Source organism: Miniopterus schreibersii (genome assembly GCF_964146895.1).
Source record: "Miniopterus schreibersii genome assembly, chromosome: 14".
NCBI classification, from domain to species: domain Eukaryota; kingdom Metazoa; phylum Chordata; class Mammalia; order Chiroptera; family Miniopteridae; genus Miniopterus; species Miniopterus schreibersii.
Genome location: NC_138114.1, coordinates 5,987,289 through 6,012,219, shown reverse-complemented (window position 1 = coordinate 6,012,219; position 24,931 = coordinate 5,987,289). Strand labels below are relative to the sequence as shown.

Below are 24,931 nucleotides of genomic sequence, written 5' to 3'. Positions count from 1 at the left end.
AGAGGCAAACATGGCTTTTCCCTGTTGGCTGGGCGTCGCCAGGGGCAGCTTCTGTGTCCTGGGGCTGTACCCCCCACTGCGCTGCGGCAGGGCGGGAGGAACCACAGTGGGACTCTCCCGGCGGGGAGGTCTGGGTGTCCTGGAGACCCCTCAGCCACTGCGTCCTTCCACTGTGCAGGCTGGCGTCCAGACTATGCTAATTAACTCCAGGGGAGAGTCCTGTTGCCCTGTTGCCTGGTGACAAAGTTTCACAGTTGAGGAGGAAGACCTGGGACGGCGGGTAAGTTTTCCTCCGGCGGTGGCCTGCATTTATAGATCTGCTTAGCCGAACAACTGCTTCAAACTCTGCTCTCTCTCCTCCTGGGTAAGCAGCATGGAAATGCTAGTTCCCCTTCGCGCTTTGTTTGCAAACCCAGACTCGCTAATCTATTATTTAGGAGAGGAGGGAGCTGGCCCTGAGCTGGGAAGGAACGGTGGCTGGCTGAGCGCGCGGATGCTGTTCTCAGGTGCCTGGCTGCGGGCAAGCTCGGGAAGGTGGGGCGCGAGCCTGGGGGCTTCCAGATCGAGCCTAATTCTGTTTCTGAAGCCTGAGTCTCCTCGAGCGTTTGGTGGCTCCACGAGCAGGTAGAGACTCGTGTTTGAACTGCGGCTTCCCCAGCCAGTTACCCCTTTAAGGAAACCGCCGTGTGGATACTGGTTCCCTGGGGGGCTGGAGCTTGGTTGGCAAGGTAACCAGCAGACCTCACTTTAGCACTGATCCCTGGTGAGCTTTGGAGCACAGTCCATCCTTTGAGAAATCTGGAGGCAAACCCCTCCACAGTGATCCTGAACACTGGACCCAGCTCAGTTTAGGCCAGATTCTAGAAAACATGACGGGTCAGGAGCTTCCTTGCTAGCCCAGAGAGCCAAATTTATCCCAGGCCGTTGCGAAGCTAAACGTTTATGGACAAGCCAATGGCAGTTAAGCCCACAGACAGGGAACTGGGTGGAGCTGGCTGAGCCTGACGAGCTATGACTTTGACAAGGGACACGCTCTGGAGGCTCAGGGCTTGTCTATAAGTGGGCTGGCCGGACTGCATGAGACAACGCACCTGGACAGAGTTAGTGCTCAACACAAAAGAGGGGTGTATACAGAAGACACCAGGCCCACTAGAAATTTGGGCCCGCTCTTGCACTTTGACCCACATGTGCAACCAGGAGACTGTCCCATCCCTGCTGCTTGGGCCACGCGTCCTGAACACGTACCATCCTCCTCCCCCTCCCCTGCCGCCTAGTAACACTAACTACCCCTTTCCCGGCCTGCACCGCCTGTCTCCGGCCATTGCCGCTCCCCGCTGCCTCCCCTGCAGCAGGGTAACCCTTCTGAGCTTCCACCCAGCTCTCTGCCCCATCCCTGCGCACCCTCTCCCTGCGCACCTGCTCTGACCTGACCCCCACACACTGCATCTCCTTCTTCTTAAGCACGTCCAGCATCTCCCCACTCGGAGGACTTTGCACTTGGTATGCTCCTTCCTGGGGTGCTCCTACCCAAACCCTCCTGTGTGGCCTATTCTGTGCTCAAGTCTCAGCTCAAACATCACCTCAGAGAGGACTCCCCCACCATCCCAGGCTAAGTTAGACCCCCACCATCCCAGGCTAAGTTAGCTCCCCCTCCATCCCTAAGTTAGCTCCCCCTCCATCTCAGTCTAAGTTAGCTCCCCCTCCATCCCAGTCTAAGTTAGCTCCCCCTCCATCCCAGTCTAAGTTAGCTCCCCCCATCCCTATCTAAGTTAGCTCCCCCCCATCCCAGTCTAAGGTAGCACCCCTGCCACCCCAGTCTAAGTTAGCTCCCCCGCCATCCCAGGCTAAGTTAGCCCCCCCAATACCAGTCTAAGGTAGCTCCCCCCATCCCAGTCTAAGTTAGCTCCTCCCCATCCCAGTCTAAGGTAGCCCCCCCGCCACCCCAGTCTAAGTTAGCCCCCCCGCCACCCCAGTCCTAAGTTAGCCCCCCCCCGCCATCCCAGTCTAAGTTAGCTCCTCCCCATCCCAGTCTAAGTTAGTTCCTCCCCATCCCAGTCTAAGGTAGCCCTCCCCCCCCATCCCAGTCTGAGGTAGCCCCCCCTGCCCAAGGGTCTCTTCCTGACCCTTGGCTCTCCCTTTCACATCATCAGGTGTTACTTTTTGCAGGGCATTTACACCAACTGAAATCTTGGGTCTTTTTGTTTTGTTTTTATTGCTTGATTTACTTTCTCCCAAAATAGGAGTTTCATAAGAAACACAATACGTCTTGTTCACTGCACATCTCCTGGCTTGAACTGACCTGACCTATGGGATGACTCAGATACAAACTGTTGAATGAATGAATGAGTGAATAAGTGAATGAGTCAATTAAGGAGAAAGTGAGTAGCTTTAGAGTTTAAAAGTGGATAAAGGTATAACCATATCTACAAGTAATTATTATTATATTTATTTTTATTTTATTGTTATTAGTGTTATTATTAATAATTTCTGTTTAAAAGGTGGCAAAAACTTTTGTGCTTGGGAATCAGCAAAGATTGTTCCACGAGCCCTACCTCTGGGGTAATGACCAGTGGGGGTGTCCTGGGCAGTAATCTGAGGGAGGCGACAGGTGCAGTGTTGCCTCATGAGCCTACCAGCATCATTCGCCATCCAAAGGCCGTGACTGCAGGAGCCAGATCTCTGAGTGCCCATACACCCTGGTTGCTTAGCACACAGCCATCACCTCATTTACTCTTCATGACAACCTGCAATTTTCTAACCCATTTTGCAGATCAGTAAACTGAGCTCACGATTAAAACCAGGTTAGCAGTGAAGGTGGGGGTGAAGCCCGGTTCTACTGGCCTCAAAACCCGCTCATTCCCTGCTGCCCACGTGCCTGCCTTCTACTGAGCACTTTTCTATACAACAGGAAAGGGACAGACAAAGTGGCTAACCCACGGGCACCATGCCCACTCGGAAAATGCTGAGGAGCCACCCGGTCCTGTGCAAAGGCTGGCTACCTATTGCCGTCGTCCACACTGTTCCCAGCAAGTTATACCGATTTGCCAAGGTCAGCAGAAAGGGGTGATCCTGTTGAATGCTCCAGATAAGCCTGCTAAAGACTCAAGGAGGGAAGGGAAATCGGAATTGAGAAAGTATTTCTACAGGAAAAAAATTAAGATGAGAAATCACAGCAGGTTTGAAAGGTGCCTCACATATAAGCAATGAGCACAAAACTGTCCTTTCACCAGAAGAATCCCTTTAAAAACTAGACCACAGTCCTTTCAGCGCCTTTCACCTCTGGTCAGAGAAAACAGCCACTATAAATGAATGTGCCCCCGACAGTGCACCGTGTCGCGGTCGCCCACACATAAGAGGCCCATGGTTTTTATATCACAGTCACACGCGCCTCACTGCGGGCTTCCAGTGCGGGGGGGGGGGGGGGGGGGAGAGAACATCTCTGGAGAGAAACCAGACGGCTGCCAGGCTGGCTGCGCCCCCCCCCCCCCCCCCAGCAGCAGTCTGGCAGGGCCAGGCTCGCCCAGGGCTCAGCACAGCGTGGGGCCGCCGCAGACAGCCGCACCCCCACCCCCCACCCCGCTTAACCCAAGTGTCTGCAGTGGGTGGGGACACCCCTGGTGCAGTCCCCCTGCAGCTCCCAGCAGGCAGGTGGGGGTTTCCGTTCACAGACCAGCCCGTCCCATGGGCACAGCTTCCCCTTACTCAGCACCTCTCGTGCCCAAGCTGCCGCTCACCAGTCGTCCCACAGCCACGCGAACCTGAGGAGCCGACCTGAGGAGGGCCGGGGCTGGCCCAAGGTCAGGAGGAAACGGAAGCCGGGGGAGCCAGGCTCGTTGGCCACGAACCTCTGCCCGACGTCTGCGGTCCCTCCTTGCCTTTGTCCAAGGAATGTGTCCTCAGATTCCCCTCTGACCCAAAGATGCTCAATATTTTAGAACCCTCAGTCTCACACACACACACACACACACCCATTTTAAACAGGGTGGTGTGAGTGACTTCCCAGAGCTCCTCCAATCAAAAAGGAAGCGGGGCTGTGTGCGCGCCACGCGTGAGCTTCTGCAACTAGGCGAGACCACGGTGTGGGCGCGGGTCAGCAAGGCGAGTGCCACGGAGGGGCCGGGCGAGGGCGGCCGTGGCCGGGGGCACAGGCCAGCCTGCCCCTCCCGTCCACGTCTGGGCTCTCCCCACTCCCCAGGCGCCCCCTCCATGGGCGGGATTATGGGGCGGCACAGGGTAGCTTCCTGCGGACCCCAGGCCTCTGAGAGCGCACAGTTCAGAGAAGAGAAGCACCAGCCCGGGCAGCCCTGGGGCGATGCTGGCCTGGGGCTGGTTTCCTCCCGTCTGGGCAGAAACCAGGAAAGGGGTCCGGGCCGTGTGGGCCCCCCCGGGGAAGGGGAGGCACGGCCTTCTCTCCTCCACTCCACAGGCCCGGGAGCTCCGCAGCACAGTGAGAGGCCCCGGCGAGAAGTCAGTCCCCTCGCGTCCGCCCCGTCTCTAGGCTGGGCCCTGGCCTTTCTCCCTTCCCGCGGTCTCCCTCCCTCCTCCCGCCCCTTGGCCCGCCCATCCCGCCGCCTTTCCCTCGCTCTTTCCCCCCCACCCTCTGAGCCCCCCTTCCTTCGTCTCTGCTCAGAGGCCCTTCCTGGTGCGTCCCGCCCCTCGCCCTGTCTCCCCCTCTCCCCTAGCGCCCGCCGCCACCCGGCCTCCCGTGCTTGCTGTTCTAGAACGTGAGCAGGGCCTTCATTTTCCACAGGGGCCATTTTCCAAGCTCTTCCCTTGTAGCTGATCCTCAGGGCTCCCCTTCCAGGTGTCTCAGCTTCACAGCTGGGTGCCTGGCTGTACAGAAAGCCTTCCCCAGAGCTGGCTGTCCCACAGCAGACGGGGCAGCGCCCCTGGTACCCCCAGGGTACACCACCTGCGCACCCCGGGTCTGTGCCATGTCCACCCTCAGCAAGTTCTGGCCCAGGCGGGGCTGTGGCACAGAAGGAGTACATACTGCACAGGGCACTTGGAAAGACCACCCCCACTCTGTGATCTGGGGGCCTGTGTCTCAAACGAGCATGTCTCCTTGACCCCAGGATAAAGTGACCGAAGTCCGCACAGGGAGACGGGACCACGGGGACTAAGGACGCTGGGCTGTGAGTTGGACTCTGGTCTCTACCAGGGGGGTCCTGGGTCTGGCTCCACCATGGATCAGCTATGCCGCTGCTCCTCCCCCACTCCCCTTGCACAAGGTCACAGCAAGGTCACCAGCCCCCCCACACCCCCGCCCTTCAGTAACAGCTGCTTCTATTTTCCTATTTACAGAAGGGGACCTGAACCTAGGAGGGGCTCAGGAGGCTGTCCAGGGTCCCCTGGGTGGTAAATGGGAGCTGATGGCCACCCACGTGGATCAAAGCCCTGTGCCCTCCCCCTGCCAGCGGCTTCTCTGAACCAGGTCCCTATCTTGGAGGGGGCCACGCCCCGAGGAGTACACGCGGTAGAGGCTGCCTGGCAGCAGCAGTAATGAACCGCTGCTAAGCTAAGGTGCGCTCTCCTCGCGGGGTTTAGGGGCGCCAGGGCCACCCTGGCTCTGCCGCTTGCCGGGTGTCCACTTGGCTGTTGCTGAGCGTGCTGGCTGAGGAACAGGCATCCCTAGTCTGTTAAACGACTCATCTGAATATTCTGTTTTAATTGTAAGGTGCCTATTCCCTTTTGCTCCTTTAACAAATGCAATTAAAACAGAGCGCATTCAGAATTACAAAATGGATGCTATTAAAGCAATAAGAAATCATCATCTTTTGTTATTGGGCCATGTGACCCCCTGGGAACTTTTGCTCCAGATAAAAGTTGAATTTTTATTACCAGCCATGGTGAAGGGGGTAGTCTGATAGATTAGGGCTTCCCGCAGCACGTGTGCAGCCTCACGGGGGCCGGGATGGACAGTAAATAATGCTGGGGGCCGACGACCGACACCATGCTCCTGGTGAGCGCCCAAGGGCTGTGTTGACCACGTTAGCCCGGGAGTTGCGCAATGACATGCACCCAACAGTTTCCACACAGACACTGCTGGCGGGGCTCTGGTGTCGGGGGCGAGGGGGGTTCTGTCTAGGAATCCTGGGGCAAAGCGAGCCCTCGGAGGGGACAGATGGCCCTCGGCCTCACAGCACCGCCAGCATCTGTGTCCCCAGGCGCAGGACTATCCTGCCTCACAGGACAGCCTCTAGGCTGGGGAACGGACCGTGAGGGTGGGGGAACAGCCTCGAAGGACGGGCACATGGAGAGGCTGGCGCCAGAGAAGTGCACCGCACAGCAGGTCGACTCCACAGGGAGCCCACAAACTTCCGGGGCTGCAGACAGCCCCTGGGGCCACCGCACAGGCACAGCCAGCGGAGCCCAGGCAGAGGGGGCCGAGCTCCGAGCGCGGGATGGGTGGGCCAGTGTTGCAGGCCGGCTGGGTGGAAACCACGGGCGTGGGGACTGCAGGCCCGAGGGACAGCAGACACCGGTCCCCTTGCTGCCCACCTGGGGCGCACGCCTATTAGATGGACTGGCTGTCGGCATTATAGACACCCTTCTCTCCCCACCCCCCGAGGCCACCCCGTGTCTCTCTCATTGCCAAGCTCTTACAGTTAAATGGTTCCATGAATGCTATTAAAATTCCTTTAGACTTCACATTATTCAGACATAGTTAGATATGTACATATACGTGTTTCTGTGAAAACTGCACCCTGCTCAGTGGCCCTTGGGCAGTGGGTCCAGCTGACATGGTTTCTTCAGGGCCCTGAATTGGATGTGGTCCCCCCCAAAGGTCAGTGGGACATCTATCTTCCTTAGCCCTGCAGGGTCTTTGGACAGATTGCATCTCCTCCTTCCCGCTCCCCATCAAGCGGGCCAGCTGCTCCAGCTGAGCGCACCCCACTCCCCTCTAGGCGGCCTTCGGCGGGCGAGCACCGCTGCGGATCCCTGGCTAACCCACACCAAGCCAGAGTGGACCTGAGTGAGCCACTGGTCACCCAGAGTCTGAGAACTCTGTGACACTCCTTGGTTCCAACGTCAGAGAGCCCATGGGTGACTCAAAACAGCACACACCTTTTTAGGGACGTGCAGGGCAGGCAGCCTTAACTTTTTGTTAGAGAGGTGGCTGTCACCCTGGGAGTGTAGGACAGCTGTGCCTGTGAGCGCCACAGAAATCTTTGTGCCTCTAGGTTGTCCCCTTCCCAGGAGTCTCTCCCGCCTACAGGAAAGTGGGGCTTAACGCAACACAGCTGGGGCAGGGTGGAAAATAAAATCTCTTCAGGTTGATGCTCCCAGTGAGGCTACACTCCCGAAGCCAGATAGCGCTGCCGAGCAGGTGGCAGGGCGCACAGCTCAGCCCCTAGCCCAGGGCGGGCACTGGCAGGGGTAAGTTCCCCCCCATCGCAGAGGCCTGGCAGGGGTTCCAGACACACCGCCGTTCCCGGCCCTCCACCCAGCCTCCGCCTGCCATGTTCCCTCTTGTGTGAACACACAGCTCATTCTGGGCGGGGTGGGGGGCACCGGGCGATCTGAGGCCACTCGGGAAGTCACGGCGGAGGTGAGGCTGGGCTGTTACACATCCAGTGACAGGTCTCGTAAGAGAATAAAGGCGATGACTTTTGAATGTGTGACTTTCCTGAGCAAAGTTTGCCTCATTTTCCTTGAGAGATGGCCCGCAAGCAAGAGACATTTCTTGTCCATGTGGCATGAACCTTGCTATGAGTCAGTCCCAAATACTGGCTGTGAAAAAGCGTCGATGTTTGGGGCTTCAGTTCTACAATGTGTCTATCCTGTATCTCAATGCATCAGTCAAAAGGATGAAATAGTTATTGTGAGATCACGTTAGCAAGATGTTTAAAAATATCAGATCTATCCAAAGTCAGTCTTATTTAAAAATATAAAGATACATGAGCATGAAGCACCAGATGCATTCTATTATCACAGTGATGATAATGATCTTACAACTGAAACGCTTGCAAATATTTCCATGGCATTAAATATAAGTTGCCGTTACATTTTTAATTTAGATATCCATGGGGTGTCCCACCATGCTGTTTCATTCACAATGACTAGATTGAAAAATTAATTAGAAATTAAAGTCAAGCCAAGTGGTCCAGTTTTTCCAAAGTATAAAAACAAATTGTACAAGACGAGAAGACACAGTACATTAGGAACTTCTCATATTTGGCCTTCTGAGCTGTTCATGTGAAATGTAATCCATCCACCCAACTGTCCATCCATCTGTCCATCTATTTATATCTCTTTCTGTTTATAATTGCCAGCTTCCCTGTGTGGGTCGGTCCCACCCTTAAGGATCCTGGGAATTGATAACAGAGCATCTAACTTATTTCAGTTGCATCCAAAGATCATCGCTTTCACACTTCTTTTGCCAATATTTACTCTCCTACTCAACGGGCAGGCCTAGGCAGGATGCCGACCACGCGGTCGCCTGAGAAGGCGTGTCCCTGTCTTTGCAGGCTCACGGTCTGCTCTAGTGGAGCTCAGCAGCTCAGGGCTCTAGCATGGACCCTGAGCAACACAGCGCACCTTGCACTCCACAACCAAGGGCGCGCGGCCCAGCCGGGTGAGGTGACCCCGAGGAGGAGCTCGGTGGGGGTGGGGGCTGGTATTGGGTCTGGGGCTTTCTGGGGACCACACACTGGCGAGGAGGTGAAGTGCATTATCCCAGACAGCCCCTACTTGGCCTTCCCAGTGACTGATGAGCAGGCTCAAGCCAAAGTTCCCGTTGGAGAGAAGCTCCTTGGTGGGGAGGTACCTGTGGGCAGCTCCATGTTCCTCCCCATCACTCATCAGAGCTGGGGGGCTGCCGATCACAGTGTGCGAGGCTGTGGGGAGCAGGCTCTGCTGTCCCATACCGGCTGGGTCTCCAGTCTCCTGGAAGCACACTTCCCTTCCAGGGCCCCTCTAGCCTTGCTTGGTGTGTTTGGTCTCCCCAAACTGAACTTTATCTTATATATAAGACACACAAAAGATAGCCCAGGCTTTTGGGTGCCCAGGGGAATCCGGCGGCCGGAATCAGTAACAATCTAGATTTTAGCTCTGAGTTTGGGGACTGGCCATGTTCATTGCTCACCTGTGTAACACAGAGGCTCAGGGCATAGTAGGCTCTCAATATATTTACTGAATGAGTGGACAAATAAAGGAATAACTTGGCTTAAGTTAGCCCTAAAGGACTAATTAGGATCATGTTCTAAGAAAACTTTACTATTCGTTCAGGCTCATGGGATACGGTTGCCAAATAAAACACAGAGCTCTGCAGTGTTTGGGATATATGCATACTAAAAGCTACCCATTGTTTATCTCAAGCACAAATGTAACTGGGCATCTTGTCATTTTATTTGCTAAATCTGGCCACGAGGAGAAGTGATTGATCAACATATGATCAGAACACAGGCTCCCTGATTAGCCCATCTTTTTTTAAATTGAATTTTAACTCACGTGCAGTTGGACAGTTTCTGCCACACCACCTGCCCAGAGCTGTTCCCTGCAGTGTGCACATGTGCACACACGTGGCAGACGTGTATACACATCACACAGTGCCCACATGTATGTGTTTGGATGACCACTACTGGGCACAATGGTCTGGGGGTAGGATGGACATAAAAAAGTCACAGGCTTCCAAGCTGGGCTGAGCAAGCAACTGTGGTAAGAGACAGGAAGAGAATGTAGAGTCCCAAATATTTTTAAGTTTTTAAAAAAATATTTTAAATTTACCTACAATAAAATTGCCTGTTTGTGTGTAGACAGTCCCCTGGGCTCTGACACATGCGCGGCCTTAGCCACCACACTCAGGGTGCAGGTGGCTCCAGCAGCCCACCCCCATCGCGGCAGCCACCGATCCGTCTCTGTACCTGTCACTGTGGGTCTTCCAGAGTGTCACATGCTGTGCGGGCTCCCGAGCTTCCTCCCGTTGCACGCACCGGAGGACTGTCCTCCTCGCGCTTAGCAGTGCCCATCCACCCCCTGAAACGCCTTGGGGGTTTTCTGGTTTTGGCAGTTATGAACAGAGCAGCTGAAAACGTACATGGATAAGTTTTATTTCATTTTTTTTCAGTTAAAAATATTTTTCTAATTTCCCTTGAGATTTCTTTGATTCATGATTTATAAATATGTTTTTTAAACAACTATTTGGAGATTTTCCAGTTATAGTTCTGATATTGATTTATTTAATTTCATTATTTTTAGAGATCATTCTTCGTATGATTTCAATTCATTTATATTTGTTAAGGTTTGTTTCATGACCAAGAATATAGTCTGTATTTGGGACTGCTGTGTGTGCACTGGAGAGGAATGTGTATTCTGTTGCTGGGTAAAGTGCTTTATAAATGACAAGTACATCCAATCTGTTGGCCGTAGTGTTCAGTTCTTCTATATGGGTGGTTCTCATCTGGGGGCAATTTTGCCCTCTGTGGACAGTTGGCAATATTTAGAGACCTTATTGGTTGTTACAACTAGTGTAGAGCTACTGGCATTCAGTGGGTAGAATCCCCTGGCCTTCTGCTGATAAACTTTCTACAATGCACAGGACAGGCCTCCCCCAGCCCCCATCAGTGCCCCACCCCTGCCAACAACAAAGAGTATCTGGCCTCAAATGTCCGTAGAGTCAAGACTGATTTTTTTCTCTGGTTGTTCTGTTGAGAAACAAGTATTGACATTTCCTATTATAATTGTAGATTTTCCATTTCTTCTTTCAGTTTCATCAGTTTTTACTTCATTTATATCAAAGCTCTGTTGTTCAGTAGGAACACATTTAGGATTTTTATATCTTCTTGGTAAAGCGTCCCTTTTATTTTGTAGTATTCTTAATCACAGGTAAGTTTTCATGGTCTGAAATATTCTTTGTCTGTACTGATATTAATAAAGTCACTCCAGTTTTTCTTTAGTGTTTACATAGTATGTTTTCCTATTCCTTTAATTTATTTTTATTTATGTAAAATAGATTTCTTATAGATAACATATAACTGGGTCTTTTTCTTTCATTATCTAATCTGGTAATTATGCTTCTAATTGGTGTTTTGGGGTCACTTTCATTTAATGTAAGTGTTGATATGCTTGGATTTAGGTCTGCTATTTTAACAGTCCTATTTTGCTTCTTCCATTTCCTTTTCCTGCTTTCTTTTATTTATTTTTTAAATTATCTTTACTGTTGAAAGTATTAAAAATGTCTCCATTTCCCCCATTGATCCCCTTCCCCATGTGCCCCTCCCCCTAGGCCTTCACCGCACTATTGTCTGTGTCTGTGGGTTATGCATATATGCATATAAGTTCTTATGTTACTCTCCCCACCCCCTCACCCCCACCTTCCCTCTGAGATGCATCAGTCTGATCCATGCTTCTGTGTCTCTGGATCTATTTTGTTCATCTGCTTATTTTGTTCACGAGATTCCACATATGAGTAAGATCATGTGATATTTGTCTTTCTCTGACTGGCTTATTTCACTTAGCATATTACTCTCCAGGTCCCACCTGCTGTCTCAAAGGGTAAGGGATCCTTCATCTTTACAGCTGCGTAGTATTCTATGGTATAAATGTCCAAGAAGATGCTTGATATGACATCAGTCTTCTTGAACTTGTAGAGACTTGTTTTGAGTCCTAACATGTGGTCTATCTTTGGGAATGTCCCATGTGCACCTGAGGAGAATGCCTATTCTGCAGCTTTGGGGTGAAATGTTCTGTAAATGTCAATTAAATCCATCTGATCTAGTGAGTCATTTAGAGTCACTGTTTCCTTGCTGATTTTTGTCTAGAAGATCTATCCAGTAAAGTCAGTGGGGTGTTAAAGTCCCTACTATCACTGTATTGCTGCCGATCTCTCCTTTATAGTCCTCCAGAAGTTTTTTTGTTTGTTTGTTTTTCTGGCCTGTGTGGGTCTTTTGTTCTGAGGCGGGTCTCCTGTAGACAGCATCTATTTGGGTCATGTTTTCTTATCCATTCAGCTACCCTGTGTCTTTTGATTGGAGCATTTAATCCACTTATATTTAAGGTTATTGTTGGTAGGTACTTATCTATCACCATTTTAATTCTTTATGCCTATGTTTCTCTCTCTATTTCTTTTTCTTATTACAGCAGTCCCTTTAACATTTCCTGCAATGCTGGTTTGGTGGCGATAAACTTCTTTAGTCTTTTTTTGTCTGAGGAGCTCTTTATGTCACCATCTATTTTGAATGATTGCCTTGCTGGATAGAGAAGTCTTGGTTTCAGATCCTTGTTTTTCATTATCTTGAATACTTCATGCCATTCCCCTCTGGCCTGTAGAGCTTCTGATGAGAAGTCAGCTGACAGCCTTATGGGAGCTCCTTTGTAGGTAACAGATTGCTTTTCTCTTGATGCCTCAAAGATCCTCTCTTTGTCTTGGATATTTGGCATTTTAATTATGATGCGTCTGGGTGTGGGCCTCTTTGGGTTTTTCTTGCTTGGAACTCTCTGTGCCTCCTGAACGTGTGAGACTTTTTCCTTGACCAGGTGAGGGAAGTTTCCTGCCGTTATTTCTTCAAACAGGTTCTCTAGCCCTTGCTTACTTTCGACCTCTTCTGGCATTCCTATGATGGGAATATTGTTACATTTCATGTCCCACAGCTCCCTTAAACTTTTTTCCTGTTTTTTAATTATTTTTTCTTTTTGGTTCTCTGATTGAGTGATTTTTTTTCTACCCTGTCTTCTAATTTGCTGATACAATCCTCAGCTTCCCCTAATCTGCTATTCATTCCTTCCAATGCTTTTTTTATTTCTATGTCATTCCTAATTTCCTTCATAGTTTCCATTTCTTTTCTCATGCTGTTGAGCACCCTTATGATCAGTATTCTGAACCCTGTATCTCATAGATTGCTTATCTACATTTCATTTAGCTCTTCTTCTGGAGACTTCTCTTGTTCTTTCATTTTGGGCTTGTTTTTTGTCTCCCCATTTTGGCTGCTTGTTTGGATTTGTTTCTATGTATTAGGTAGTTCTGCTAGGACTCCCAGTCTTTTGGAAGGTCTCTGGTGTAGGCCAATGTCAGACGCTGCTTACGACTGGCCTTGAGTACCCTGTTTGAAGTTTTCCATACTCCACAGCTTGTGGTTGACTCTGCTGGGGCTGGATGTGTTTGGGCGGGACCAAGATGTGCACCAAGGTCGGTTTTTCCAAGCCCTGGGTCCAGAAGCAAATCAGGCAAAGACTCAAAGCACTTAGAGGCTATTATTCAGTCTCTTAATGAGCCTCAGGCTGTAGAAACTTCACAGGGTGGGTCGAGAGGTTTTCCAGCAGGATGGGGCAGTTGCTTCTCCCGTCCTCCCCACCCCCCCCAGGGCAAAAGCTGGTTGGAAGGTAAATGTCTGCCTAAGAAAGATGTCCTCTACTGTATGGGGGAATGGCTCAGCACCAGGGTCCAGATGGTTCCCCTCTGAGATCTATTCCACTAGCCATCCCCCTCTACTCTCCTCACATAGCTCCAGTCCACTCTGCCCTCCCTTCTCCTGAGTCCAAGGTGTGTGGCTGCACATGAAACTTTGTGTGTTGGCTCTTTAAGAGGGTGCCTGCATTTCCAGTTGTCTCTCCTTGGCAGACAGAAACCCTGCTGCTTTTCACAGCCAGATGCTATGTGAACACCTTCCTCAGTTCTGGTGCTCTTGGCTGGGAAACCTGGCCTGGGGTTTAGGCCCCAGAGTTCTCAGTGGGAACCCCCACAGCTGAGATCTCCCTCTGGACCTTCAGCTGCTGCCTATGGGAGCCCAGCCAGCCCTCTCGCCTCCACACTTCCTACCAGTCTCTATGTGGTCCCCACTTTTCCTCCTTGGTTATGAGGGTGCTCTCCAGCTCGCCTTCAGTTGCAGTTGATTATTCAGGATGGTTTTCCTATATTTCAGTTGTAATTCCAGTTTGGTCCTGGGAGAGTGTCAACGTAGCTTCCACTCAACCCACTGTCATCTTGGATCCCCTTTCCTGCTTTCTTTTAGTTTATTTGAACTTTTTACTAGATGTATAAATTTAAAAATATATTTTTTAAGTTTATAAATATATACAATTTCTATTTATATATTTAAAATATAAATAATATATATTTTATGTAGATTTATAATTATATACAGTTATGTATATACACTATATAAATATACTTTTTATAATTATACATAAAATATATTTTTAAATGTATACACCTAGTTGTTTTTTTTTACTCTATCTTTAGTGATTGCTCTGGAGATTTAAATAGCATACAAGTTCCATGGCCTACTTGGAGTTACTATTTTACCACTTTGAAAGCAATGTGAAAGCCTTACAGGTCTCATTTCCCCCCCCCCCCCCCCATCATGTTGTAGTTGTCATGTCCCATTTACGTGCATTGAAAACCCCATTAAGCAGTATTATAATTTTTGCTTTCAACTATCACAAATATTTTAAAGATCTTAAGAGGAGAAAATAGTAAATTATATTCACAGGAATTTACCATTTCCATTGCTCTTCCTTTAGCCCAGGGCAGTTTCTCTCTGAGGAACTTCCTGCAGCATTTCTTTTACAGCAGCTCAGCTAGTGGCAAATCTTTCACTTTTCATTAACCTGCGAATGTCTTTATTTTGCTGGCATTCATAAAGGACAACTTTATTCACTGTTTTGTTGACAGTTTTGATTCTCAGCAATTTAAAAGCTACTTTTCTAGTACTTCTGGCCTCTATGGTTTCTACTGACTATAGGCCCTTCCTTTCTGCTGCTCCCTGAAGGAAATGAGCCCTTTTCTTTGGCAGTTTTCACATTTTATTTAATTTTGAGCAGTTTAATTATGTTTCTGAGTGTGGATTTCTTTGAACTTATTTATCCTGTTTGGGGTTCCCTGGGCTTCTTGCATCTGTAATTTTATGTAATTTTAACTTTCACCAAATTTTGCAAGTTTTTATCCATTTTTCCTTCAAATATCTTTCTGCACCACAACTTTTCCCTCTTCTTCTAGGGATATATCTGTCATCAACATCGATCTCAAGATACATACTTCTATCAGGCTCACAGGCAACGAGTCCTGGCGCACTTTCTGTCGAGTCTATGGATCACCGTTAGAATGTCCTCTGGCTTCAGAGACTTCACGGTGCTGTTGGAACCAGGCCCTCCTGTGGCCACCCAGGCACTAGCCTGGAACTTGCACAGCTGTCTCTCAGCTCAGTTCTCAAAGCTTTGGGGTTCAGCATTAGGCACTGAAGACCCTGTTCAGGGTTTTATTCATGCACAGGCCGCTCAGGGTTGTCCAGTTCACACACCACCTTATTAGACTCCCTCCTCCATGCAATCTCTCCATCACTGTGTGGCTCCTGGGCACACCTGCCCCACCCCTGGTCTTCTGGCTAGAAATCAGGTACTTTGTTTTCTAAATCTGCTGTTCACTTCCCTCCACGGTTTCTGCCTTCTCAGCCAAGTGACAGTAGGATAGAGAAAAAAGCAACCTCCTCCTGTGTGGGCCACAGTGTGTGCAGAGAACGGCTCTCCTCCCACGAGTTTTCAGTGGCTGCCTGGCTGACTGACTTCGGTGACCCGGGACTACCTGGGGCCGAGGCGAGGCTTCAGGGAATGGAAGAAACAAGCAGGGCAAAAACCAGATCTCCTTTACCCTCTGATCCTGTCACACCCCCTGTCCTATTCTGGGCCAGAGAGAGAGGCTTTTCTTGGAAATCTTTCTGTCATCCCCAGTGCAAGGTTGATCTTACTTTCGAGGTACTTCTACAGCCATCTGACAGCATTTACCTTCAGCGTCCTGGGAGAGCTGCTCTGCACTGTCTGGGGCCTTGAGTTGCACTCAGTGGGCGACATAGACAGAGCCTCCTTACTCCATCCTAACTGTGCAACTGGACCCCGGCTTTCCTTTCATGCTGCTTTATTTCATCTGGTTCCTCAGCACTACATGATGCAGAAACTCCAATACTGCTGCACCCAGTACTGTCTCTGGTAACCAGCCAATCATGCCTGAATGAGGTTGGTCCCTTGTTTCTAAAGAAGAGATTCAGATCCCAGGCTGCTCAAGAGAACATCCATGCTGCTCAGAGCTGAGCGATGGCTTGCTCTGGAGCCCTCCATCCATCCCAGGAGCTGTGGTCCAGTAGGGCCGGCACAGGGTGGGAGCCTCTGCTAGGAGTGGCTGCAGTGGGGTTCATACTGAACTCATGGAAGGCGGTTTTCACCCACTGCCCTCGGACACTGAGGATCACTGTTTGAGGGAAAGGTGGTGATAGGTGCACAGCCCGGTTTGCTGGCACTTCATGTGCTGTGTGAATGCGGCTCCTGATAATGGGCCCGAATGGTGAAGGAGAGAAACTGCAGGCACCTTTGCCGCTCGCCCACCATAAGCATTTTCTCTTGACACATGCTTGTGCCTGGTGTGGGAGTTTGGTCCAAGGGAGAAAAGCAGAAAGCAAGAGGCATCAGGTTTAGAAAAGAAAAGAGCCTGTAGGACAGCACAGGACAGTTTGCAAATTCCTCCCAGCTGGAGACCTGCCTCACTCCTGAGCCTCAGTCTTCCTCTCTTTGCAATAGGGACAATCCTACGGATCTTACTGGATTGTTGAGGATTAAAATCAGTATGTGCAAAGTTTCTGGTAATATTTAACAGTTAGCATTAATCAAGCTTTGCTATGTGCCAGACACTGTTGTGAGAGCTTCATAGTTAAATAATCTACATCCCTAAGAGGCCTGTGAGGGGGCTGTTTTCACAAAAGAGGAAACTGAAGCACTGAAAATTTAAGAAAACTGTGGCTGAGCTGGACTGCTAAGCCAAGCATCTGAGGCAGAATCGACCCCTCAGTCCATCCATTTCTCTCCCCCTATGGCTGCAGTCATAACATCACCGCACCTCTCAGGGCACAGGCGCCCCGCTGTTTCAGTGTGGAGACCCGGGGGCAGCAGGGAGGGGGAGGGTGTGGGAAAAGGCAGGCACTGAAGCTTGAGCCTGGCCCCTCCACGTTCGGGGGCATGGTGCAGCACCTCCTCTCACTGTGGGCTGAGCAAAAGGCTTTTTGGCGCTGCTCCTGTTGCACTGCAGTGGTAGCCACAGTGTGACTGTTGCTCTGGGCCCCGAAGGGAAGAAAGCTATAAGGAGAGACCCTGCAGGGCAAGTGAGCCACCTTATTCCCTCAGGTCTGAGCTGTTATCCGACTGAGAACTCAGCACACCCACCCTAGGAACCTTGAGATAACTCTAAAGAGAGACTGGATTTATGTGAGGGTCTGGAAAATGGCAGATATCCAAGGAAACACACATACACAACTACATGTTCCCCTGGGCAGGGGGTGGAAGGTAGTGGAAAGTCCAGGGCCATGGAGAGATTCCTAAGTCAGGAAATGGCACAGCCGGGTGGGCACTGAGCAGCCTTCCGTCCAAGCCTGCGCCTCTCCCCTCCAGCTGGGAACACAGGTCTGAGGAAGGCATTCGATGTGCTGAAGGTCTTTGTCCAGGTTATGTCTGCTGATGCCCTACTTTCTCTCCACTCTCCTCTTTCTCTCCTTTTAAACTGTTAGAGAGCAAAGCATTATGGTTTGGGGGGGTCCAGTACCTCATGTCATCTCCTAACTTGATATTTTTCTCTTCTGATCAGAATATATCTTCTAGCAGTTTCATGTGACTTCTTCCTCAAACTGATCACCAACCAACCAGAACAGCATACTTCAGACATATTCCTCCACTGAAGAGCATGGCTAAGAGCTGGAAAGCCCCCAAGAGCAAGAAGATCACCCTCAACGTGGCCAAGAACTGCATCAAAATCACATTTGATGGGAGAAAACGCCTCGACTTGAGCAAGATGGGGATCACCAACTTCCCGAAATGTATTCTGAGACTCAGTGACATAGACGAGCTCGACCTCAGTCGCAATATGATCAGGAAGATCCCTGATTCAATCTCCAAGTTTCAGAACCTGCGGTGGCTGGACCTGCACAGCAACTACATCGACAAGCTCCCCGAGTCCATCGGCCAGATGACCAGCCTGCTCTTCCTCAACATCAGCAACAACAGGCTCACCACCAATGGGCTGCCTGTGGAACTCAACCAACTCAAGAATATCCGCACCGTGAATTTGGGCCTGAACCACCTGGACAGCGTGCCCACGACACTGGGCGCCCTGAAGGAGCTCCACGAGGTCGGGCTCCATGACAACCTGCTCAGCAACATCCCCACTAGCATCGCCAAGCTCCCCAAGCTGAAAAAGCTCAACACAAAGCGAAACCCCTTCCCCCAGCAAGAGGAGGCTGAAATGTTCATAGACTCCATCAAGAGGCTGGACAACTTATACCTGGTGGAGGCGAAGGATCTGTGTGGGGCTTGCCTAAAGAAATGCCAACAGGCCCGCGACAAGCTGAACAAAATCAAGAGCATGGCCGTGACAACACCAAAAAAGGCCATCTTCAGCAGTCTGACCTCGCCCAACTCCATGGCCAAGGAGTCCCAGGAAGAGTGGAGGTGACCTTGAACCCTGACCCTTAGGCAGAAAGGGAAAAGGGAGGGAGGGAATATAGCAATGGGCCGCAGCCACGGAAAACTGAAAGATCACCCCATCGCTGCAACAGTTCTCCAGCCAAGCCCATAAAATACCTTCCCCACCATCTCGGCTTGTGGTTTGTTGATTGAAGGGCTTCAGTGCCCTGCCAGTCTTCTCTGCATGTGCGCCCCACACAGACGGCACGAGTAAGGGAGGGGCTTTCCACCTCACTTCCACTCGGAGCGCTCCTGCCGAGCCCCGGCCGGGCAGCTAGCAGTCCACGCACTTAGTGTCATTACCGTGCCTTTCAGGACTATCCACCAGCCTCCCAGCGTGGAGCTTGTTCTGTGGAGCTGCTTTTGGTCAGAGCTTCAAACGTCAGGGACCTCAGAGCACCGGTTGCTAGGAGGCAGGTGGACATTTAGCCTTGGAAGGGAACAAAAGTAGGCCACAGAGATGGGAAGATATTATCATTAAGTATTGGCAGGTATCATCTTGGGCTCAAAGCAGAGCTCTTCTCTCTTTTCTGTGTTTGCGTAACCTGCTCTAGGAGCTTTCTCTCGGCAACCTGCAAGCCCTTGGCTGTGAATGAAGGAGGCTTCACTCCCATATCACTGTCCAGTTCTCTTCCAGACTCTTGTGGGAGTAAGGAAAGAATGGCTGCAGGTATGGGTTGGTGCAGTCAACAAATAAGTACCTTACCAGGCCCAGTGCGAGGTGCAGGGCCTGTATCCAATGGGGAGAAGCTTGGCTCTCCCTGCGCAGCCTGTAGGAAAGACCCACTGAAAGAACAGACAGAATGTCACTGTCTGAGGAAGGTAGACAATCAGGACCATGTGGTGCAGGGCTGGCTTGGCAGAGAGAGAGTCAAAGACTGCAGTTCAGGGCAGCTCTTCTTGCCATTTCCCTGGGCGTCTTACTTAGTTTTGGTTCCCTCGTCTGTGAAGTGGGAATGATATGACCCCAGTTCCAAGGGTCCCTAAAGCAGACAGCACAGGTAAACACTCAAGGGAAGCCAGTTCTCTCTAAGAACTGAAGCTTGGTGCATCTCAGAGCTGAAATGCCACTTTGGACAGTGTCCCTATTTATACTAGATCTTTTGGCAGAAATGACAGTGGCAGAGCCAGTCCTCACGATAGCAGGGAGCTTCTGTACCGCTCACCCCCACGCTGCCTACAGAAAGGGTCAAGAAAGATCTCTTTAGGGAGCTTTAAAACATTTAATCGAGACTTCTGTGCTGGCGGCAAGCCCTGCAGCTGTCGATGGAAGAGCACCGGGCATCCGTGGGTTCAGCAGGATGCTCTGGACGTAACCCCCCAGCCAGGCACAGACAGACCAGGGCAGGCAGCACACTGCGCTTCTTCACTCCCCGCTGCTTATTTCTGTTCCTAATGCTTCGCCACGACAACCCCACCATATGTCTGAGATATAGATTAAAAATTCCCGCTTCAGGTTCCCCTTTATTAAATGTTTCCCATTATAAAAGCAACAAAACTACACCATAACTGTAAGTGCAACAGCTTTAAAGTGCCCACAGTTTTGCAGTGTAAGCCAGCTATAGTAACAGGTGTCCCGACTGTGTAGTTTTTAGAGTTAAAATTACAGCATTCACACCATCTTTCTCTTGCTTTGAAGCCTGTGTTGCTACATGGTCTTCACCAAACTTAAAACATCTGCAGGGCAGTTAAGCAGGGACATGACTGTGAGTTACTGTGGAGCAGGGAGGCTGTTTCTGGTTTTCACCAATAGAAAGAGATTTGGGGTGAAAGCCTGTATGATTAATATTTTTGAGATATGTTGCATTATTTCCTTGGTATAGCTCCATTATTGTAGATTTTGAGTTAAGTGTTTTTAAAATAAGGTTTGATACATGCTATCGAGTAGCTTATAAAAAGTTTAGACACGTTCATGGATCTACCAGTAAGAGTCTAGAGACCTCTTGACTGCGCCCCTGCCAGCAGGAGCATTTTCCCTTCGTTTGCCATTGGAAATGGTGAGAGCCCTTCGGAGGTGAATGGAGCAGTGTGGCTGTGATGTGCCTGGTGAGTGTCACACCAGAGGCCACTGCTCGTACGCTGGGCCTTGAACACGTCCCTTAGGTAGCCTTCCTGCTGCACAAGCAGCTTCACTCCAAGGACAGAATTCAGGCAGGGGCCTAAGATTGCAAACAGAGTGCTGGCGAGTTGTTTGGATCCTGCCCATTCCCATTTCTCCCCTTGAGACACTTTTTTCTTAGAATTAGTGTTCCCTTCTTATTTAGCAAAAGATCAGCAAAGAAAGGAGTTAAGAGAAAAGGTTCCCCTTTGCCCCTATGAAGGATCTTGGTCTGCACCATGGACTTGCCCCCTGCTCCCTCTCTGCTCCATCGCAGCCATGGGTTAGCCCCCCCCCTGCTCCATCGCAGCCATGGGTTAGCCCCCCCCCCCGCTCCATCGCAGCCATGGGTTAGCCCCCCCCCCCGCTCCATCGCAGCCATGGGTTAGCCCCCCCCCTGCTCCATCGCAGCCATGGGTTAGCCCCCCCCCCCGCTCCATCGCAGCCATGGGTTAGCCCCCCCCCCCGCTCCATCGCAGCCATGGGTTAGCCCCCCACTCCCTCTCTGCTCCATCGCAGCCATGGGTTAGCCCCCTGCTCCCTCTCTGCTCCATCGCAGCCATGGACTTGCCCCCCACTCCCTCTCTGCTCCATCGCAGCCATGGGTTAGCCCCCTGCTCCCTCTCTGCTCCATCGCAGCCATGGACTTGCCCCCCACTCCCTCTCTGCTCCATCGCAGCCATGGGTTAGCCCCCCCACTCTCTGCTCCATCACAGCCATGGATTAGCCCCCCCCGCTCCATCGCAGCCATGGGTTAGCCCCCCCCCGCTCCATCGCAGCCATGGGTTAGCCCCCCCCCGCTCCATCGCAGCCATGGGTTAGCCCCCCCCCCCTGCTCCATCGCAGCCATGGGTTAGCCCCCCACTCCCTCTCTGCTCCATCGCAGCCATGGATTAGCCCCCCTCCCCCGCTCCATCGCAGCCATGGGTTAGCCCCCTGCTCCCTCTCTGCTCCATCGCAGCCATGGGTTAGCCCCCCCCTCTCTGCTCCATCACAGCCATGGATTAGCCCCCCCCCCGCTCCATCGCAGCCATGGGTTAGCCCCCCACTCCCCCTCTGCTCCATCGCAGCCATGGGTTAGCCCCCCCCCTCTCTGCTCCATCACAGCCATGGATTAGCCCCCCCCCCCGCTCCATTGCAGCCATGGGTTAGCCCCCCACTCCCCCTCTGCTCCATCGCAGCCATGGGTTAGCCCCCCCCCGCTCCATCGCAGCACAGCCCCCCACTGCGCTTGTTCTCTATACCCTTCAAGCACCCCTCTTGATCCGCTGCCCACAGAGTGGCTGGCATGCAAGGAGACATTTCCTCGCCAGGCTTGCCCTAGTGTTCATTATGCTTTCCTCTCACAGCCATGTCTTAGGAAGGGGTTTCAGTGTGGGCAGCTTCCCCAGGATGGAGACACGGCTGGGGGGGGCTCTGGCTCGCCATGGGGTGCACGCACGTTAGGCACCTGGCTAGCCAGGAGAGCCTGGTGGTAGGATGAAGTGGAGACTGGAGATGGAAATCAGGAGACATTTTCTACATTTTATTGCTTTTTCTGTCAACGGAAAGGTTTGATGTTGACGTGCCTTTGTGCTCTAAAATAGTACAGTTGTCTTTAGTTCCTGGAAATTAAGCCTAAAAACGTGATAGGAAGACCATGGGGCTTCTCTTCCCTCAACTAGAAGGAACACCCTATTCCACTAACCCAGGCCCCCCCTCTGAAAGCCAGGCGTGGCCTAGGTGACCCGTGTGTGACCTCTGCCCTGTGTTTTGCCTCTGTCACCTGGAATAACTGCCTTGGCCTCTTTGTCTCCACCCCCAGGACAGCCCCAGCATCTTCCCAGGGTAGCTTAAGGGAAAAACCTGAAGACTAATCAGCGAACAAGAATACTCAGCTCTGAAGAAGAAAAGCCTCAGTTAGGAGAAGAAAGTGAGTGGCAGGGGGACATCCTGGACGCCAGGCTCGCCGGTGCTGGCCAAGCCACTGACGTGCTTCTTAAATGCACTTTGCCTCGTTTTGCTTTAGATCGTTTGTGTGTGAAAATGACTGTGGGAACTAGTTGATGTTTTTTATGTATATAGAGGAGATACTTAAGAAAATAACAGCTATAAATTGTAGACAATTAAAGATGTAAAAGAAGACTTTAAGACTTAAAAGAGCCACGGCCTGTACCCTTCGCTCGGACGGCGGAACCCCGGCACCAGTCGCCCGTGGTAAGTGCGCACGTACAATGCAACGGCTCGAGCAACTGACCTGTGCTCAAAACAGTTCAGACAGAGAAATACACTAAAGATACTTTAGATAAATCGAAGTAGAATTTTAACAAGGCTTTTAGTGATGCCCAGGTAGGAAGGAGAAAGAAGACAGAGACATGGACAACGGGAAAGAATAAGGCTTCTGTCCGAACGGTGCACAGTCTTCATTTGTGCCGGCTCCAAACCAGAAACAGCCACACCTCCCTGAACAGGCAAAAGGCTAAACGAACGACTGTACATCTGCACACGGGCCACTGCCCAGCAGCGCAGAGGGAACGTTCCTGCCACAGGCGGCAGCTCGGACGGGCCGGTGACATTATCAGTGAAAAAGGTCAAGCTCCAAAAGTCACGTACTCTGACTCCATCTGGAGAACATCCTCTAAATGACAGAGTTGTAGAAGCCAACCAGTGCTTGCCAGGCTTTCAGGCTGGCAAGGGCTGGCAGAGGGTGGGCACGACCGCAGGGTGGTAGCAGAAGAGATGTATCTGCGGAGATAAACACTTGTGTATGCCGCTGCTGGTGGTGGCTGCACCCAGCCGCACACACGAGAAAATGATAAATCACTGTGCACACGCATCGCACTGATGTCAATGTCCTGCTTCTGAAATTGTAGCTGCATGAAATGCAACAGTTGGGGGAAGTGAAATGAAGACTGCATGGGGACTCTATGTATTATTTTTGCAACTTTCTGTGGCTCTGTAGTTAATTTAAAATAAAAAAATTAGAAACACTCTTGCAACCTAAGTGCAGCAATAAACAGATCTCTGGACATGTGTCAAGGGCTAGTTTGTGAGTGACCACAGGGAAGCTGAAAGCTCCTCAAGAGCAGCTGAAGAGTGAAGCATTTCAGGATAAATGCCTCAGTTTCCAGAACTACCCAAATTATCCACTGTCGGTCGTGTCCTTAAAGATTCCTGAGAGAGATGCTAAAATGAAAGAAAATGCCTGGCATCTTTATCCATGCCCCAGGTTTTCTGGGGGTGGCTGGGCACAGGTGGCAGGTGGGTGAGGGGACCTTGAACCGGTGCCTGTCTGCCCTCCCAGTCTGGGTTTTTGCCTCCTGGTCACCAGCCCCGTGGAAGCGCCCCCAGGCTGTTTAGTTCGGCTCCGGCTGCGGCGATCCTGCCCTGAGCCGCGTGGTCTCCGCAGCTGCCCTCCCAGGGCCGCGGGCCCAGAGCCGGGGCGCGGCCTGGCTCAGCGACGGGCTGCAGCGCTCCTCCCCGGCGCCGTGCCCGTCCGCGGGCTCGGCCGCACGGTGCCCAGCAGGGCTGACCCTACACAGCAGGGCTGAGAACAAAAGGGGGAGCCCGGCCGGTGTGGCTCAGCGGTTGAGCATCGACCTAGGATCCAGGAGATCGCGGGTCGATCCCCCGTCAGGGCACATGCCCGGGTTGTGGGCTCGATCCCCAGCAGGGGGCGTGCAGGAGGCAGCCGATCAATGACTCTCATCATTGATGTTTCTCTCTCTCTCCCTCTCCCTTCCTCTCTCTGAAATCAATAAAGACATTTTTAGAAAAAAAAAAAAAAAAAAAAAAAAGAACTTGGATTATGGCCTCCATGCTGCCAGCTCTGGGGTGTCACTAACAATCTTGGAAGATCATCATCTTATAGGTATTTATAGCTTGTTATGGTTTGTTTTCTAAGTTCTCTGTCTTCCATTATTTTTCAAAGGTAATCCATAAAGGAAATTCTGACAACACTCAACTATATAACTTTGTGCCAAAACATGTATTTCATTCTAAACATTATTAAATAAGCTGTACAACTGAGAGAACAGTCCGGAGATTACAAACCCCCCGACACAGTCGGGGCCCAAATATAACCACTGACTCACACCCAACGGTGTCCTCTAGTCCAGGGACCACCTTGGACCTGATGACACGTCAGTGAGCATGTCACCTTGTCAGAGAGCACGCTGTGGATGGGTCCCTTCGGCGCACTTGACATGTGCTGTGTGGGAGAGCAAGAGCCATGCGGGCATCCGAACCGTGTGAGTTTTCTAAACTTGGGGCTCAACATGAACTGAGGTGCCTGGGGAGCAGATAGTTGAGCCAGATGGTGCTAGCATCCCAGAGAAGTGTCTGCCCAGAAATAAGGCCACATGTCAGGCCCTCCCTGCTTTTTAGGGAAACAGTATAGATTATATTCTGCAGGGCCTT

The 24,931-nt window shown here is 51.2% G+C and overlaps 2 protein-coding genes across 6 annotated transcripts in view; one reads left to right on the top strand and one right to left on the bottom strand.

Moving 5' to 3' along the window:
- WDFY4 (WDFY family member 4) overlaps positions 1 to 24,931 on the bottom strand; it is a 252,408-nt gene that overhangs the window by 43,941 nt on the left and 183,536 nt on the right. The window lies entirely within an intron of this gene.
- LRRC18 (leucine rich repeat containing 18) lies at positions 248 to 24,285 on the top strand. 5 transcript variants are annotated; one of them, XM_081157927.1, is made up of 3 exons: positions 248 to 364; positions 17,561 to 18,420; positions 22,338 to 23,547. In XM_081157927.1, exons 2-3 carry the CDS (start codon positions 17,657 to 17,659, stop codon positions 22,387 to 22,389), a joined length of 816 nt encoding a protein of 271 aa, XP_081014053.1. In that variant the 5' UTR covers positions 248 to 364; positions 17,561 to 17,656; the 3' UTR covers positions 22,390 to 23,547. The 5 variants fall into 5 exon arrangements, with proteins under 5 accessions (XP_081014053.1, XP_081014055.1, XP_081014052.1 ...); XM_081157926.1 differs by having other exon boundaries at positions 250 to 280; positions 22,338 to 24,285; XM_081157928.1 differs by lacking the exon at positions 248 to 364 and adding an exon at positions 1,462 to 1,500.